General features: G+C 42.9%; 1 protein-coding gene across 10 annotated transcripts in view; it reads right to left on the bottom strand.

Moving 5' to 3' along the window:
• The window catches only part of EPB41L3 (erythrocyte membrane protein band 4.1 like 3), a 65,234-nt gene extending 49,694 nt beyond the window's left edge, over nucleotides 1-15,540 (bottom strand). For all 10 annotated transcript variants that reach the window (XM_035895945.1, XM_035895962.1, XM_035895966.1 and 7 more), the window contains exons 1-2: nucleotides 15,349-15,540; nucleotides 9,969-10,166 (exon numbers count right to left, since the gene is read on the bottom strand). In XM_035895945.1, the coding sequence (XP_035751838.1) occupies nucleotides 9,969-10,166; nucleotides 15,349-15,540 (390 nt within the window). The remainder of the gene's footprint in view (nucleotides 1-9,968; nucleotides 10,167-15,348) is intronic.
• Between the last annotated feature and the right edge of the window lie 3,377 nt (nucleotides 15,541-18,917).

Genomic DNA, 18,917 nt, shown 5'->3' with positions numbered 1-18,917 from the left:
CCCCCCCCCCCACTATGAATATACTTCATATAAAGAGATGCTTTTCCTGAAAGCTGCATGCCAATACAAGCTCTCCAAATGTTCTGCTGCTTTATTGACATTTTTATGTGTGAACCTGCATATACATCCCGGTGGGTGATCAACATATTCGACTACTCAGACATAAAAGCTGCAATATTATTTTGCCTATATCTGCTTGTTAATTTAGAACTCTATCCCATACTACTCTGCATGCATAAAAGAACATCACATAAGAAAACTTACAGTAGACTAGAAGGGATTTTGACATACAGTGACGACTGATCATTTTCTTTTTTCATGGCAGCACTATAATTTATCAGCTTATTGGTATTTATTGTAATATAGCACATTGAAATGTATTACCATTCCTGAAAATAACCTTTTCTGACACCAATCTCCTAAGCATTTACTACAAGCACTTAGATAAATATGTAACGCTGTCTCTGCTATAGTTACATACCTGCACCAAGTGTCAATGACATTGTATAACATGACATAGTTTTTATCAGGGGCAACCTTCTTTAATGCCATTTGAGCTTGCAATCCTAAAAAGCCAGCACTAATCTAAAAAAACCCAGGGGACTGCTAAATCCCAGTAAGAAGATTGGTGACCTAGTCCCGATTCTGGCATCAAACCAAATTAGGGTTTTTGCCTTCTACATCAGCAGCAGATCACACCAGCACTGGCATGGTAGGAGCTCTAAGCGTACCGACGTGTGTGCTACCTGGTTTGCATGCTTAGGAATAAAGCGGGCGCTTCGTTTGCGGCAATGCAAAGCAGCAAAAGGGGGCACCTGCGAAATAGTAAATACTCCGGAGCATGTCTGTATACGTGGAAGTGCAACAGCCACAGCTGCACGTGCACAACGGCTACAGAAATACCCGACAAACGTGATGATTATCAAACGCTTGGGCATCCCAAATGCATCAAGAGAATTCATACTGTAAAAATTGAGATCTGGTAACAGCTTACGAGCACTACTCTCTGATAAAGGAAAAAAAAACAAAACAGTGGATACTATTTCTCAAAGAGCATTTCAATTCTCAGCACATTGATTAGTCTCACGTTTGCTAAATCCTGACGTAAAATAATAAACCATATTCCCTGATTTTGGAGGCTTTTCAACAGAGAAAGTATCTCCCCCCCACCTTGCTCAGCCTTCTTAAGAACACAGATTGTTTGGGCTTGGATTTTAACTAGACCTGCAGCTGATCCACCCGCTTAATGCCTCCCGACTGCCCTACTGCCTCCCGCAAGACACTCTGTGGTAACTCAGGCGGGTCTCTTAGGATTCAATACAGCAGCTCAAGCTTTCCAGTGGGGGTTATAAATACAAATATTTTCCTTATTCTACCTATACTGGGGTGAGCTCAGCAAACAGTCATCTCTCCTGTGTAACTGCTAGCTATGCACAAGCCTAGCACCGACACAGCAAGGGGAACCAACTGCTACCTGTACCATAAATAGTTACTGGCATGTATCAGCAAAAATCAACCATAAACATTTCGTTTATTTTCAGCTGAAAAAAGCCCTACTGTCAACATAGTCCGATTTACAGAGTAATCTTGCCATATGAATTTAAAAGCCACAGAGCTCTCCCTGACCTACATTACCAGGCTGGAATGGGGAAAAAAAAAAACAAACAAACAAACCAAAACAAACAACCCACATCAAACAGAAACCATAGCACAGAAAGATGCTCGTGAGGCAGGAGAGGCAGTCCAGTGATGAGGCTTTTAGATTTGGGGTACCTTAGACAGTATCGCACCATCAATGCTGGGAATGTCAAGAAAAATAACGTAGCTTATTCTCAAGCTACATCCAAGTTTTATCCACTTCAGATCAAACCCACTTCTGCTAGAGCAAGATAAACCGTGAGAGACAGACCTCACTGCCTAGCAAAGCTTTGCTTTGCAAGCAGGTTATTTCCTCACCACCCAGCCCCATCTCTGATATTTTGTTCACTGCATCAACAGACAGGGATGAGAAAACATAAAAAGCAGCCCGGCAAACACTGCACTGGGCTCGGCTGGAAAAAAATCACCCATATGAAGTGTTAGGGTTTTATACGACAGCTAACATTTTTAGGGATGATAATAAAGTGAACATTTACTTAGTTTTGGTCTGGAAACAGCAACTCTAAGTGCTAACGTGGGGAAGGCACCTATGAAACGGGAACAACTAGCAATGGAGATGAATTCAAATGGCTCGGTGGGGAGCTGGAGCAGGTAATGGGCACTTGAGTAAGACAGAAACGGGTCAGGAAACATGACAAAATGCAGGGAGGCTTGGCAGAAGCGTGACGGGGCAGTGACAAGAAAAATCAGCAACTTCTCTGGGAGGACGGGCATGGAGAAGATGGGGGAATGGCCATATTATCCAGGAATAGCAGAAGGCTTTAAAATCTGAGCATCTGCCTGGGGAAGGGAAAATGGTAAGCAAAGCCTTTCCATCCACTATTTGAGATTTATATTCCAATAGTGCTTAAAAACACGTGCGGAGGTTGGGTGCTGGCAGCACCAGGCATCCCAGCAAGAAGCAGCAGGCTCTCTAGGGTGAGGAACACCTTGGGCGATGCTCCTGGAGAAGACAAACATGGAGGGATTGATGCAGTCTCACCCTGGCAAGGCCATCAGCAAGGACAGTGACAAGGACAGGACCCCTGGAGCCAACAGACCTCTATCTGTCTGGGGTAAAAGGCAGGTAAAAGATCATCCTTTCCTGGGCTCTTGCAAACAGGTTAACCAGCAAGGAGCCTTGCAGTACCTGGGTTTGAGTGTGCATGAGAAAAAATTTTTTTTAAAACTTCTCCAGATGGAGAACAAACTCCTGTTGCCTGGATCGTGTCCAACTGGTGCACCAAGGGGAGGGAACCAGAGGCAATGTTTCACTAGGAAGTTTTCAGCTAATCATTTATTCCCTAGAAAACACGGTTTCAGGGCAGCTGAAAATGTTTGTCAATGTAGGTCAACCCTTCTCAATAGTTTTGACCATTATGAAAAATGTCTGGCACCTCCAAATTATCAAAATGAAGATTTTTGTCTGCTAAACCCATCATTTCACTGCCCACATCGTTTTCAGAAACTATTAACGAAAGGCAAGAGATAAGAGGACTAGATGCAGAAAATAGATGTGGAGAGGACACGTACCATTTTTTGTTTTTTCATTATTTTAAACTTTTGACATTTATTTTGATTGCGACCATGTCCTCTGCTGTTCCAAAAGGTGGAATCTAAAGCTGAACTTGCTGTTTACTTGGTGTGACGTCTTGAAGGAGTGACTTGGGTTTAATTCTTGGTTCTCCTTCAGTCTCTGTAAAATACTTGCATATTAACTGGAGGAAATACAAGAGACCCCAGCTGTCTAATTGCTTAGGTGTGTTTTCCTACCAAGGTTATAAGAGACCTTCTCCCTGAATACCACGCAGCCCAGCCGTTCCCAGCCGTGAGGTGCTGCCGGGGGAGCTGAGCCTCTCCTGACGAGAAGGAAACGCTCCAGCCCCCCAAATGCCACACCAGCATCCTCCCTCCACCTTGTGGCATTTCCAAAAGGCTTGGCTCAACCTCATGTGACTTTTTTGGTTTAGATTTCTTTAGCTTCAGTGAAATGATAATAATAATGGTAATAATAATCATCATCACTAAAAGGGAGCCCAAACATTTTTATTTTTGTTTCAATTACCAAATGAAGCAAAAGACCCTTTTCTGTGCAGCCTCACAGTTGATTATTATGAGCTGGACAACATTGATATCGATTTCCAGACCGTTACAGTTCTTGAATTGACAATTATTTTAACTCATAAAAAGCTGCCTACAGTAGTTGGAAAACGCAAGCCAGAAGAGTTGTGTATTAGCTCTATTCAGCTGGAACATATTCAGGCAATACTCAGACTCCTACCGACATGTGTCAGGTAACATAGCTCTTAACTGAATCCCCTGGCTAATCTAAGTCAACCCTAATTAGTGGGTCCGGGGACAGAAAACATTCTGTGTAACGACGACGATGCATCTCAACCCAGTCACATTTACTGAAACACGTCCCAGGGAAGGAACAAAAAACCTAAAACAAAGCTCTTCATATTAAATTAACTGAAATGTAAGCAACGAGTAGGTCAAAAGGAAAAGACTTATTAAAAAAAATTCCCTCTTGCATTCAGTAATCAGTTTCACATGTAAAGCCATTTGCAAGAGACTGTGTGGAATTCATTAAACAATTAAAATGTGCAGGGGGTAACTGAAACTGTATCCTTCAGCAAGCAGAGCGCGTCTTATTACAGCAGTTTCCTTCCTGACCTTAAAGCCTACCTCAAAACGGATGAGAAATTCAATGTTATTGAACTCCCCGTGCAAAAGCGGAGAGCAGGTCCGTCACCGGGATGGGTGCTGGGGAAGGGTTGGCTCGGACGCTGCGCGGAGAGGGGGACAACGGGGCCATGCGTTCCCCCACTGCCACACAGAAACACAGAAAGGTTTTTCCTCCAGAGGTAGTCTTGCAAGCCAGATCTGGAAAGCCAGCAAAAGAAACACACGCAGCACTGAGGTCAGCCACCGCACGCTCTTCTTTCTGGCAGCGGTGGCAGAGCAGAAGTCACTCTGCTTGTTCTCTATTCTTCAAGCCTGTCCTATGACCATCTTTAATGACTTATTTTTTAAGGAAGAGTCCATGTACTCTCACTTTTCTACAGTGAAACACAACACTCCATCCTATTTGAGAACCCATTTATTTCATGCCCATTTTGTCTCCAAAAAAGGGTTTCTGCAGGGCAGAAAGGGACTTGTTCACTTCAGTCTGCCCCTGTCCATGTTATAAACGCTGGTTTTGAATGTGTCAAGTAAAACATCTCACCATTTCAACTCAAGTACACTACTCCAAAGTCCTTGAGGACATGGGGAAACCCACCGTTAAGAAAATGGGGTCTCCTCCATCAGGCAGTCACTGAAAGCTTCTCACAAAGATGTAGCAGGGGCTATCGCTGTCAACTGCACGGGACACCCAACTACCGCCCAGGTCCCAGCAGTGGCACGACTGAGAAAACTGGATGGGAAAAAACCCCAAACACAGTGTATCTTTACCAATGCCCTCCTACCTACCTCAGCTGACCCCCACCCACCAAGACAAGGGGATGCCTGTAACGTTTTCTGAGACATCGGCTTTCCACGTGCTCTGCAGCCTATCTGAACCCTATGGCCACTCGCTCCGTTTGATGTAGGGCTGCGGAGATGCCACAGACAGACTGCCATGGAAACATTTGCTTTCATTTACTGCTGTCCTGCACGATAAGGAAGCCTGAGCAGTAGAAGAACAAAGAAAGAAGTATAAATTATCAATGGGCTCAGACGGCTGAGCCTTTGAAAATTAAATCTAATTATTTTACCATTTATTTAGACAGATTATGCTATAGATTTCTGATCTCACTTTCTGATTAATAATGTGTATGTTTGGAGCAGAAATGACGAAGGCAAATTCCAACCTGGTTTAGGAAGACACTTCAAATTAGGCTACATACAAGGGAGAGGATGACAGCTGGTTCCACTTGCATCTTTTAATTAAAATGCAGTAGTCTAGATAACAGAAAATTGAGATGGGGCAGAGAGGGAAGAGGAGGGAAATAAATCCTAGAAATAGCCTAATTGTACTGCAGCACTTGAAAAGCCCTACTTAAACTGGGAGGAAACCAGAAATAAGTTATTTCTGTTTGTTTTCTTGTATCTTAGGAAAAACTTGAACTAGTGCGTTCACTGCCTTTTTTATGTTTTTTTTAGATCAATTTGCAGTCCTGGATCTTGCTTTATTTTTGGTTCTTCAAACCAGCAAATGCATAGTATAGGTCTAGCTAGCTTAGCAGAGAAGTCTTCAGCACCCTCTTCGCAGTGCAGTTTTGGCCTCAGCTGTGGACTCGGCCGCTTTTGACAAAAAGCATTTCTGGTCCTGATGCCAGCTGGGAGAGTGCAATGAAGAGCGCAAGGAGAAGCGCTTCCACTGGAGATAGACATCTAGGGGGAAATCACTGCTCAGCACCCACCTGAGCAGACTGTCTTGATCCCCGTGACCAAGCGCCTATTAGAAACCTCCAGCTTCTCCATGACATGGAAGAACCATGTAGCCACCCTGAGGCCATTTTTCTTTGACGGAGTATCAGGGACAATGTCAGCATACAGCAAATACTTCTGCTCCAAAAGCCAACAGCTGTCCCTGAACAGGTGAAGCACCATTAGATGGGCATCCCACCTCTGAAAGGGAACATCCCTCTTAAATAATCCTGCCGCTACCATCTGTAGGCTCCCAGACGGGAGCAGCAGTGGGGGTACAGACTGTAACGCTTCTGGCTCATAGTTTTGGGGAAGGATGAATGAACAGGTTGGGTAACCTACTTAACCTGGTTTTGGCTTGTAATGTCTTACTGCATGAAAGACTTTCTGGGTCAGGATAGATACAACACACAGGCAGTAATGCTGTGGGGCCTCAGGAGAAAGCTTTTACCTGGCATTTGCTTAACATCCTTTCACCGAATAGATACCACATTAGATGAATCACGGTTAACCTCAGCTTTGAAGTTACCCCCACTCCATTTTCCCCTGTAGATAGATCTCATACAGTATGAAAAACTCCTGGTGTCACAAATGCAAAGTACTGAATGTGAGAGAGACTGAAAGATACAGCAGAAAGCAGTGAAGATGCTCAGCGTTAAATGTGGGATAGGAAAGAGGGGCTTCTGAAACAAAGGACACCAAGGGGAGAATGGATTAACCAAACCTGCCTCAGAAGCATCTCACTTTGTGAGTACGTGCAATTTCAGCTGTCAGGTCATTAACTGGATGAACACAAAATTGATAAGTGTAGGTTGCGCTCTACTTGAGAGCAATAAGAGCCTTTAAATTATGTTAATATTTAAACATATATAAAAGCATTTGTCATTTGCAAAGCACTCTACAGAATAACTGGTGGATTCTATAATGATCCCCAACTCCCAGACTAGGGAATACAATTCAAGAGGGATAAATATCTGGCCCACGTCCAAATCAAGATTCACTGACAGCTATTATTCTAGCTCAGAATTAGTTTTCTAAGTTTCTGGTCCTTCTAGATCACACTGCTTTGTAGCCTTCAGTGGGTAGAAGCATGACACACAGACAGAGCTGGAAGACAGAAGCTGACAGCATGGGATGACATTTCTGACTCACATCCACGGATTGTCGCATCCCTACCCTGGGCCACCATCCACACTGAAAGATGCAGCTAAGTGGGTTAAACACAAGGAATGGAAATATTAAATATTTGATTGCCACATGTTGCCTGCCCCTCTCCACTTCCCTTTAAGGAATTAATCTTGGGGAATTTACTGATCTCCATAATTTGTTAGGTCTTTCAGTATACTTTTTTTATATATGTATTTCCCCTCCTGCCCCCAGTTTAAAGGGATACAGTAAGTTCACTTGTAGGCGATCCTTAAAATATGATAGCATTTTTCTGAAATGTGACAGATGATTTCTCACACTGCAGCACTGAGCTTCTGTGAAACAGCCACTGAACTTTGTTATTACTCAACATTACTGTAGGAGAGCTTCACCTTCAGCCTCCTACGTGGCTTCCTGAGATGTCTCCCGAGCCAGATCCTCAGTCTCCCTGCCCTACTAACTCCCTTAGTACATACTACTTCTCCCCAGGAGAAAAAGCACAGTGACAGTCACATAATTTCTCTTGGCTGGACACAGCATCCTTTTGCTGTAGCTGAACTTTATGCATATAGAAAGTGGACTCTCCTGGGGATCTACCAAGTGTTCCCAGAGGCCAGAGAGGTACCTGCGGTGGTATCCTCAATGCACACAGTATGCCGGCAATACCATCTAGGAAGGATGTAAAGTCTGAATCGTCCATTTAAGGTACGTAAATGCATGTGTCACTCCAGCTGCACTTGTTCCCTGAAATATCTGTGCCTTCTGAACTGCTCCCTGAAATATCTGTGCCTCCTAACTAAGTTCTGTTTCAATGCACACAATGCTATGCTCATCATCATAGCTTTGTCATTTGAAGATTCATCCTTTTAAGAGCTCTACTCTCTCCAATATTACATTCTGCCTAGGAAGTCTAACCATCTTAGTAGCAGATAAAGTGATTACTGATGACAGTCAATACAACTTCAAAATGTTTCAGCAGTGTAAGTAGAAAAAATGCATACAAAATTTATATCGGACATTATTCAAGAGCTACTCAGAACCTGCAAAGCAGAGCAATCTGACAAGCAATAAAATATGGTGACACTTCAACTCCAGCAGAGTCCAAGTTTAGCGAAAAAGTGGAACTTCCTAAAAGCAAGTATTCTTCACAGCATTTTTTTTGCGTAAGTGGAAATCTCCCCTTCTGCTCCATCTTGTATTCTCATAAAGCTCAGCCTGTTAGACAAGATTTCCATAGAAATCCTCTTTGGTAAAATTTGCTTGATTGTATTCCAAAAAGTGACTCACATGTTATAACCAAGTGGCAAAAGCTGAAACGAGTTTGACTCTTTCCATCAAATCCAGTATTAGTCATTCTTCCAGCTTAATGGTTCGCACGCTATTCTTGACAGACAAAACTGGGACCGCAGGTCAAGAAATGGCAAGTTAATAGTCACAAAGTATGTGGCCACATAGCTATTGCTAGCCTGAAGGAAACAACACAGGACTTGGCCAGTGAAACTGAAAGATACTCAACAGCATGACTGCTAAGTTGCTGCAAGAGTAATAAAACCACACCTCCTGTGTTAGCATTGAAAAATTTGGCCCAAACTGCAAAGCTGGGGTTAAATAAAAATAATAGAATTCTTCTTCACCTGCCACTCTCCAAAGCGCTTAAAACAAGAGCGGCTGGAGGATGTAAGGGCTGAGGGCAATCTGATTGTAAAGACATCAGGATTTGGCTCCCAGTCAGATACTGCTTTCCGCCGCCCTCCCTCCCCCTTTGTGTTCCTGCGGGTTCCCCTTTCAAGCCTGCAGACTATCCCATCTCTACCTTTATACTATTCTGTCCTCCCTAGGTGTTTTTTCTTCTCTGCTGCACCCTGCGGTTGCCCGAAGAAGGGCTGGCTTTGCTGAGCCCTCCAACACACATCCTTCCCCTCCCGGCCACTGCGTGTGGCTGCCTCACCTAAAGCAGGCTCAGGACAGGCTGGTCCACTGTCCAAAGATCACCTCAGTGGATGGAGAAATGGGTCCGCTCTGAGATGCTCAATTTGCTTATACACACACTGAGATGCTGAATTTGTTCCCTCTCTGCTTCTCCATGGCCTTTTGGAGTAGAAGGCAAGGCACATCCTCTTAGCATGGGTCTGCCCGCAGGCACAGACCTGTTCCTAAGCGACAGCAAAGACCATCCCTCCCAAAAGTAGGCTTCTGGCAAAGTTCCAGCAGGGAAGGCAAGTTTCCTTTCAGAAAACCACCAGCAACTTTCCGCCAGCAAGGTTCAGACACAGTTATGATTCATGGGTATCGTGGAGAGGCACATAAAACTTGCCACTCTCACTGCTATTTGCTCCTGACATTTCCTCTGCCTTCCCTGGGTGTCTCTCATACCCCTGCTGATCTCACAACAGTCAGAATTACTGTTTGGACTGTGACTCAATGTGAGTCTCAACTCAGCAAAGTACCAAGGAAAAAAAGAAGCCCTGTGGGATCAAATCTTTCTCTCTTTATGGGCTTCGCTGCCCATAATTCATTTTCTGCACTCTGTTGTGGCATGTGCCGACATAAAATTAATCCGAAGTCTCTGGCTGTTCCAGGGACAGCTCACAATCCCTCACCCAGCTCAAATCTGTGCAACGTCTTCAACCTCCAGAGCAAGCAATGGAAGCACCTCTGTGCTTGGCATTGGCGAAATATCAGGCCATTCATACTTCTGCTTAAATGAGGAATCTAATTTCAAATATTTTCCTCCAGACAGGATGCAAAAAAGAAGACAAAACGTAATGTACCTCTACTTCACATGCGTATTCCGATCCATCCAGGAGCGTCACTTTGCACTGCATATTTTTCGGCTTCTTGACGATCTTTAGAGGAGACTTGGAAAGTTTGCTAGACGATGATTTTTGAGAGAGCTTGTCGTCCTCTAGCTGCTGGTATTCCAGCTGTTTTGCACTCGCAGCGGCAAACTCCTGTTCCTTGTCTGTGGCCTATAAAGAGAAAGAAAGATATGTTTGGAAGTGAGATAAACCGATTATGCAATGCTGTACACGGTGCACCCTGCACCCAAGCACATAAGTGAGCCTAGTGTGGGGCTGGGACAAGAAAGCCCCTGATTCAGGACAGAGTCTTCTTTACCTATCGAAAAGATTTCCCATATTCCCCATATTCCTCCCAGCCCTCCCTTCTCACTCCAGAACATACAGAATACCTATGAAGGAGGGGCATGCATGAAAATATTTTTTCCATAGGTACAAAATCCTGCTTGGACTTCTCAGACCTGGGTTTTTTTTGGTCTGTTGTAAATGCTGAATACTTGGTAAACACTGTGATGTTTCCTACAGTTTCTTGAAATTACTTTTAAGTCCTGTACCCATTAAATCATAAGGCGCTTCCATGGTGTCTTTGGGAACAGGAAAATACCACTGGGTTTGCACTAATTTCACTGTCAGTGAGAAAAGTCCCCTGAATGAGGGGATGGGCCCACCCGTGACATTGCGAATTTGCAGGGGGATGCTGACGTGCCTGGGAGAGCAAAAGGCTCCCCAAGTCCCCGAGCAATGGGTTAAACAAACAGGATGAAAGTGAGGGGTCAAACGACTTTTATGTGCAGCCGGCTGGCTAATGGATGATAACTACAGGATGAGAGGCTGAATTTTGCTCTCCACAGATGCCCGATAAGTCCCTCAAGCTGGCGAGAAGTAGGTGCTATCTGAAAGACAAATATACTACAGGGGAAAGGGGAGAGAAGAAACAACCGTGGTCACTTTTACTTGGGTTTATTGGAGGGTCAGACCATTTGAAGAGTTACCACGGCGCAGCGCAGCCCGCGGTCCTCTCCACGGCATTAGATGAAAGCCAGAACAGCTCCACAGCATTTCACCCTTCCTAGCAACAGCACTATGCCGCAGTCATTACCCTTCTCATCAGTTACGGCCCTGAGAGTCTCCACACAAAACCTCAACAGGAGTTCAGTAATACCTCAGCTAAAGCCCAAATGAAAAAAAAAATAAATAAAATAAATCTTTCCATTATCTCACTATAAGAGAAAAACAAAACAAAACAACTGGTTTGGCTCTGAATGATTTTAGTGTAATAAGCAACAAGCATTGCTGGAAATACATTGTAAATTAATCCTCCAAGCCTGTTTCCATTCACTGTATATAAAAAACCTTCATGAAAATGGAGCAAATCTGTCCAAAAGCTTTAATCTGCTTTGAGACCAGAACAACTTTGCATCGTATAACCAGCAACAAAGTATACCGCTAAATCACAGGGAACCTTCCCCAAGAGATTTCCTACAAATAAGCCATAAGCTTCTCTACCTTCAGGTGAGTGGGGGAAAGAGAAATTTGAAATCGGCTCTGCTACTGACAGTGCCAGCTCCCACCAAAGCCCCAGCAAACTGCAGAGGCGCAACTGCAAAGAGGCGAGGCAAGACCCCCGCTCCTCCCTTCCCTGCGAGAGAGCGCATAGCAAAGGTCTCCTGGGCTTCTCTGGGTGGGGAGACCAGAAGAAAGCGGGACTAGAAAGATAAAAAAGCAACACAAAAGCTGCTTTCAAAATCCACTTCATCCCCTGAGCCATGGATGTTCTTCCCCAGGAGCAGCCCAGTGCCAGCCAGCTCTTCTCCTGTCCAGCTCCAGCACTGGAGGACTTTCTCCTTCCAGCACTTGGATACCAGCTTGGTGTCTGGATGTCAAGGTCCTCGCATACCTTGAAGGCTGGCGGGAGATGAAGGCACAGCGTACGTCAGCAGATTAGCCGTTCGCTGAGCATTTAACGCTCACAGCAGCTGTGACGAAGGGGGAGAATCCCCCCAGGCTCAGAGCAAGGCTGGAAGCCAGCTACCCCTCTACCACTACCGGCGGCCAGCTGGCAAGTGGTCCAACCTACTGCACCGAGAGAAAAACAAGACTGAAGATGTCTCCTGCTGGGGCCTCTGCGAAGAGCTACGCTGCTGCTGCTGCTGGGCAGAGGGGCTCTTTGATGATTTCCGTACGTTTTGTTAAAGAAATCTGCACATGCATGGGTGTGGGTGCAAAAGTCATTCCAGGGCTGGAAAAAAAAAAAATACCATTGTACCCAGTGGCTCATTGGATTTCTCATGTGAACGTTAACAGCCCACCACAACAAAAAACCACAGATGCATGGAATTAATCTTTTTCAAGAAAATGGGAAAGCTGCTTGAGAGAAAAGCCCAGGACAACAAGGGCACCCAGCAGCCATTTTAATTTTAGAACCATCTTCAGCCTGCAAACAATTTCTGTGAATCCTAATGGATTGGTGATTATTTTCCTTCATGAAGACACATTGTATCTCAAGACTACAGAAGACATTTGCTTATTTATAAATATTTTTTTAAGAAATAGTATTGAGGTTATTTTGTTTGTTAAGGTTCCCGTCTACATTAAGATCAGGGGAATGTGTCTAGGTTAAAAATCAGACAAAGAATTTTCTCTCATTTGTCTGGAGAACAAAACATGCCAAGAACTATTAGAGAAGATCCCCAAACTATACTGACATGTTCAGGCACTGAGGTACTTTCAGACTGTATTAAGCCTCTTCTTCCTAAAGAAACCTGACATCCTGGTATCTCAGGGAAAAAAAAAAATGGCCAGTGAAAAACCCATGTACTCAGTGAATTACTCTGAACTCTGCAAGCACAGCTGCATTTTCTCCCAAATTCTTGCCCACGAAAATGCTGTGCAGTATTTTCAGTGTCATGGACTCAATTCTAGTACAGCACAAGTTGCTTCAGGGTTTGTGGTTTTTGCACATAGGCTGTCTCATTTCTACTTATATTACTGTACCTTACTATGACACAGTATGTCCAAAGCTGGACGCCCCCTCTCAAAGCAAGCCTTTGAAGTCGCAGGATTAAGCAGTAATGATCTTTGATGCTTCACAGCTTCTCACTGGGGTATGAAGTGATATTACCAAGCTTGCACAATGCATGAATCCCATCTACTTATGATAGTTGCCCAGAAGTGTCAGTGCCCAACCCATGCGATGCCTTCTTGCTCATTTGCAATGAGACAGGAAGGCAGGAAGATAGTAAGATTGCATTATTATATCTGATAGAAAGGACTCATTTCTGTAGTTAACTGCTAATATCAACATGAAGAAGCCTTTCTGTCTTCATTAAAATGCTCTTTTTTATGCATATAGAATGACAACAAAAAGTCATCGCCATGGATTGGTAACTTAAACCTTTCTTCCCAAAGCGCTCTCATACAAGCAATGGCAAAACCCATCAACTTCCTCACGGCAATTAGACATGGCAAGAGAGAGAATGATACCCACCACTCCTTCAATTTTTGGCTTTTGTAATGACACCGTTGCCAATAGCTCTCTCTGTGCTGTGTTTAAGTGGTCCTTTCCTGTGATACAGACACTTAAGCCACTGCAAAATATACTGGGCAAATCACTGCAGCTGGATTTGGCAGTCAGCTTACAACAGGGACTTGCAGATTCAAACTGGCAATCTCAGTGGGAAGGTCTTGCATATCCCTTCACTGACCCAGTTCTTCCATCAGGGCTTCTGCAGACACCTGCCCACAGGTGATCTTTGGGAAAGGAAGGCGCACATGGCACATGAGTGCATCTCAGGTCTCCAAACTCACAACTCCATAAACACAGACAGGCAGGTTTGGTGCCTGAGGGTTTGGTTTGGTTTTTGGTTTCTTTTTTTTTTTTTTTGTAGTTTTGGTTTTGGGGGTTGTTTTCTTTTGTTTAAGATGAAAAGAAACTTGGGGTGGAAAGATTACTGAAGATGTCTGGAAGAATAAAATTAATAATACTTATGTCTAGGCCTGATAGAATCATATTTTAAATTAAAGACTAGTTTGTGCAGTACCTTTCTCTTCTGGAGCAGCAGCCCTGCCTCCTTTCCCCAAACTAACTACATGCAATTGCTGATCTATTTCAGAGACCAAAATTGTCCTAACACATGGATGGTGGGCATGGAGTGAGGCAGATCAGGATTTATCAATGACAAAAATAGTTAGCAACAAAAAAAAGTAAGCAGTTCTTCCAATGGTTGATCTTCAACAGCAATAAACATCAGAAATCCTGCCCTGCTATGTCTACCTCTTGAGATATTCGAAGTCAGATATAAGACACCCCTTTTAATTTGGTCCCAGAAACATTTGTTGTCCCAAGCATTTGGGTAATGCACCCATAAACTAGGAAGACACAAAAATACTTTGTTCATATCTGAAATTGCTTACACCTCCATTTTTTCCCCACTAACAGCAGTAGCTCTGTGGACAAAAGCTTAAAACCCAAGACCACAGGCAGCCCCAAACAGCTTCTGTGGGAGCACTCGCGTGGATTTTAAGTAACACCTTACAACTGGTTGCTTCACCCGCACTGTCTCGCCCAACTAGGTAAAAATACCAGGACCTCACTTCAAATAACCTGATTTTTTTTTAAAGGGTGGAGGAGAGGAGGAGTTAGACTGACTTATTCCACTCTTCAAAGGTGAATGTGATCAGACGGGGGTCATAACCTTACGGAGCTAAGGGATGCGATTTGCAGGTACCTCATTAATTGTGTGTCACCTACCCACGAAGAACAATGCCTGTTAATCCTATTGACTGGAAATTATTAATGGGAAAAAGAAAGCAGCTTCCGCAAATTTAATAAGTGCAACAATGAACCAAACCGAAAAGCATGCGATAGCTCTTCTGAAACCTATTACATGAAAAGTTAAAGTAATTATAATGCAGTCATTTCAGAGCTACGAGAAGCTTAAGGGACCACAGATTCTTCATGGCTCACACATCAGACAAGCAAGCATGAAATCAGTTTTCAGCAGGTGTCAAAGAAGAAATGAACTCTGAAAACATTTTCAGCTTCTTAAAAATTGGCACTGTTGGCTATCTAATCCAAAAGCAAGATAGAATATGTTTCCTGCTTAGTTAATAAGACTGCCCTTATATTTAAGCACTGGAGGCAGAAAGACCTGACATGAATTTCAAAACATTCTCCGTGAGCACTATTATTTTTTAAATGCAAAAGACCAACCAGTCAAGACCTGCGGTATCACACCAAACAGCCTTCCACCCATATCCAAATATATATTTCTGCTATTAACATACCAGGCTCATTTTTTCCCAGGAGCAATAAGAGGGCACATAGCAAGCATGCGTGCACGGGGTCCCTTACCTGCTCCTTTTTCACCGGTGTGCTGTGGGCTGCCACAGCCGAGAACTGCTCGAGCGCGTTTTGATGCTCTTCGCTCAACTGCTGCTGCTGGTCCTGCGGCTGGGTCTCTGCCGCCCCTTGCTGCGCAGGGCTCTCCTGCTGATCCTGCTCTTTATCCTTGGACTCAGAGTCCGATCCCGATTCTGTAGTCATGGTTGGTTATTCTGTAAAACAAGGTGAGCAAACCTACTGAGTACGATCTTGTAGCCGTGAATTTGTAGGCTAGGCTTACAAAATGGAGAAACATCAGGTGCAAAGTTTTAGTCTTAATATGCCCAGCCTCTAAAACTAAAGCGGCTATTACTGGCCCAACAAGGATACTTAGGAAAGCTTCCCTGGTGCAAAAGACCAGGTCTAAATGTATCCATACTCTGAGGAAGAGCACGCTGCCATAAAATCTTATTCTACATTGTAACATACAGACATTATAGGAATTACGTTGAAGTTACACACAGACATTCAGTTCTACATAGTTGGTAATTTGTAGCCAACATTTGTGGAAAGTAGCACATTCAGAAAAACTCGTGTGATTGAAAGCCCTAAATCCAACAAAATTCACTGCAGTTTGGGTTTCTAAATCATGCAGAAACTTTTGAAAACATGAAATCTTTTGTTCTTTACATTTAAGGCAACAGGGCTTGAACTCCTCAACACCCTCACTCCCTTTTGGAAATGGACTCAAGTACTTTTGATGCTTCCAGGCAACGCATACGCTAGAAACATCTGAAGTGGGCCCATCAACATTAGTGCAAACGTACAACTGTCCTTCAGCACAGTTCTGTCCTTCCCGCTTGCATTCACCAACCCTTCTGTCATTTCTTTCTAGGTGCTGGAGCACCCAAAAGAAAAGATAAATACTTCCATTAAGGCATTCTAAGTGTTACATATACAATAAAGTGACTTTCCTTGAATGTGAAAAGGCTGTTTAAACTTAACTTTGTCCAGTATTAAACCAAAATGAAAACATTAGCAATATTCATTCAAAATCTGAACTCTTTCCATCAAATAGTTTCATTACAAATACATGGTTGGCACCCAGTTCTCACACTATATAGAAGCAAACCCCAACTTTAAAAAAATACTGTGATTTTGTATCAAAACAAGGATTTGAAAAAGCAGACTCTGTGCCAGTTCAGCAAACAGTCTGCTCTTACATTTGATGCTCGTACGCTTTTAGTCCTCATGGTCTTACCCTTGAGCATTTTGCTTTTAAGCAACTCAAAACCAAACCAGTCTGCTGCAATCTATTTCTGTTCGTCATCAGGCCATGATTTCTTTAACCTGGTAACCATAGCTACTATGTAATTATAAGCAGTTCCACAGAACATACATCTGCTAATTCATCTGCTAGGAAGTCACTATCAACTCTAAACATACACTACAATGTTTACTAGCAGAAACACGTTTATTAAAGATCACCAAAAAAGTACAGGCCTTTTTTTTTTTTTTTTTTTTTTTTAACTTAAATGTTTAATAAGCTACCTTGCTTGACAGAAAACATTTCAAATGAGGCCAATTACTATTTTCAAACTCGTTTATGTATTTCTGCACTTTGGAGGCTAAGTCCTCCAGTCTCTGCACAGCAAAGCAGGCACCCAGTATTCAGCCTGGGCTCCGTTCTTGCTCTGCACGTGAGGATGGGGGTGCCCATTCCTACCTCCCACGTGCCAAAACAGCACAAAACAGAAGCAGAACTAGAAAGCACGTATGGCAGATTTATCCTTCAGGCTGCATTTTGGAAGTACTAACGTGTAAAACACCTGTTTAGGAATACATCATAGATTTCTACACTCTAACTGGCACAGTTATATCAAAAATACCTTTTAAAAATGTATTATTTAACAAATTGTCTTTAGCATCTACTGAAAGCAATAATGAACACATGGCTTTTAAAATGAGGCAGTCGGAAAAGGCATTCATCTAATCAACCTTCAGATGTCCACATCTGAGATGGTCGCTTTAAACGTGGAGGAAAAAACCCGACGTTTCAGAGCGCGATTCCTCTGACCTATTTTAGATGCCTGCTTTAAGCTGAGATAAATCGCCCAGTGCAACTTCGTCCGACTCGCTACAAGGGAAGCCTGAACAAGTTCCTCCGATGCAGATCCAACAAACCCACCCTCCATTTTCAATTCTATTAAGTCACTCTTTCTTGTACGCTTTAAAAATTAAATTGCAGAGCAATGTTAATCTCTCAGAGTTTTGTTTTGCCCATCTGTCAGGTCGACATGGAATAAACTATTCTTCAGCTGATGCTATTACGGTTGCCTCGCTTTAAAAGCATGCAGGTCTCCACAAAATTCACAACTTTTTCCCTCTATTCTCAAACCACATTTTATAAAAGTGTATGAAGATATTAAATACAAATTAATCAAATAATTAAGGAAAGCAAACTATGAATTTGATTTTCTTTCCCACAAACTACAAATTATCAAATAACAAAAAGCTAACTTACAGCTACAAAATTATTAACAAAACAACTCCAAACAGCACAGATGATCAATACAAAGTGTTACGCATGGAAATTGTTGTACAAAGTTGGGGTTTTTTTCCTATTGATATGACTTAAAGCAGTGTAAATAGAAAGCAACTATGATACTTGCTGTCTTGAAACACAATCAACCTAAGTATCTCGAGGCATTACAGGATCAGATGCCTGCCGATATAAAACAAAGTCTGTCTTCCTTCAGCTGCCATCGCTGCATCTCTGGAAGCTCATTTTTGCACCCTATACAGCTTCTTTCCTAAAGAACATTTGAATTCTGGCTTTTCGTGAGCATGGAAACAGAGCCATTAAATTAGTCACCTAAAACTCAACTACATGCAGCATGAACTGAAAACAAGTTTTACTTTTTTTGCCAGTTTTAATTTTGCATCTCAAGGAACAACAAATGTGGTTCTTGACTTCTGGGACATTTCCACATGAAGCAGAGCCTTATAATACTGTGAGTTACTCTGGGACTGTTTCTTTCTCCAGTTGTACATGGGTCCTTGCTTGCTCTGAGAATGCTTTGTTAGAAAACTTTTTGTGCGTGCGTTATCAAATCTTTTAACATAGCGATTCCCTGGATACAATATTCCTGTCATTAGTCAGACAGCAGATGGATTTAATTAATCCAAGGTTACCCATTTCCAAATGTCTTCTTCATTTCCCTACGCACACTAATATGTTTAATAACAAATACTGAGAACAAAATACCATTGATTTCACGCTGTTATCTTACAGATGTAAATAGAGGCAAAGCAAACACACTGTGAATCCAATTTCTCACAAACTCCTCCGATGACTGTATCACTAAGATTCACCTCATTCCACCTACTGCAGGTTGAAAATACCTGAATTACAAGACCGAAAACAACATTCCTCTCTCAGTGCAAACCAACAGGTTGGTTTGCCTTCCTCAGCAAACAGCTGCTTATCCAAAAGAACTTTGAAAGCATTTATTTTTTTACAAATGGCCCAACAAGCCCCCTAGGAAGCTGTAGTTTCACTTATTGGAGGAAATAACAGTAATCTGAAGAAATTTAAC

Source organism: Egretta garzetta, unplaced genomic scaffold (genome assembly GCF_000687185.1).
Source record: "Egretta garzetta isolate BGI_Z169 unplaced genomic scaffold, ASM68718v1 scaffold160, whole genome shotgun sequence".
Classification (NCBI taxonomy): domain Eukaryota; kingdom Metazoa; phylum Chordata; class Aves; order Pelecaniformes; family Ardeidae; genus Egretta; species Egretta garzetta.
Note: the sequence above shows the minus strand (reverse complement) of the source record. Positions and strands in the feature narration are given on the sequence as shown.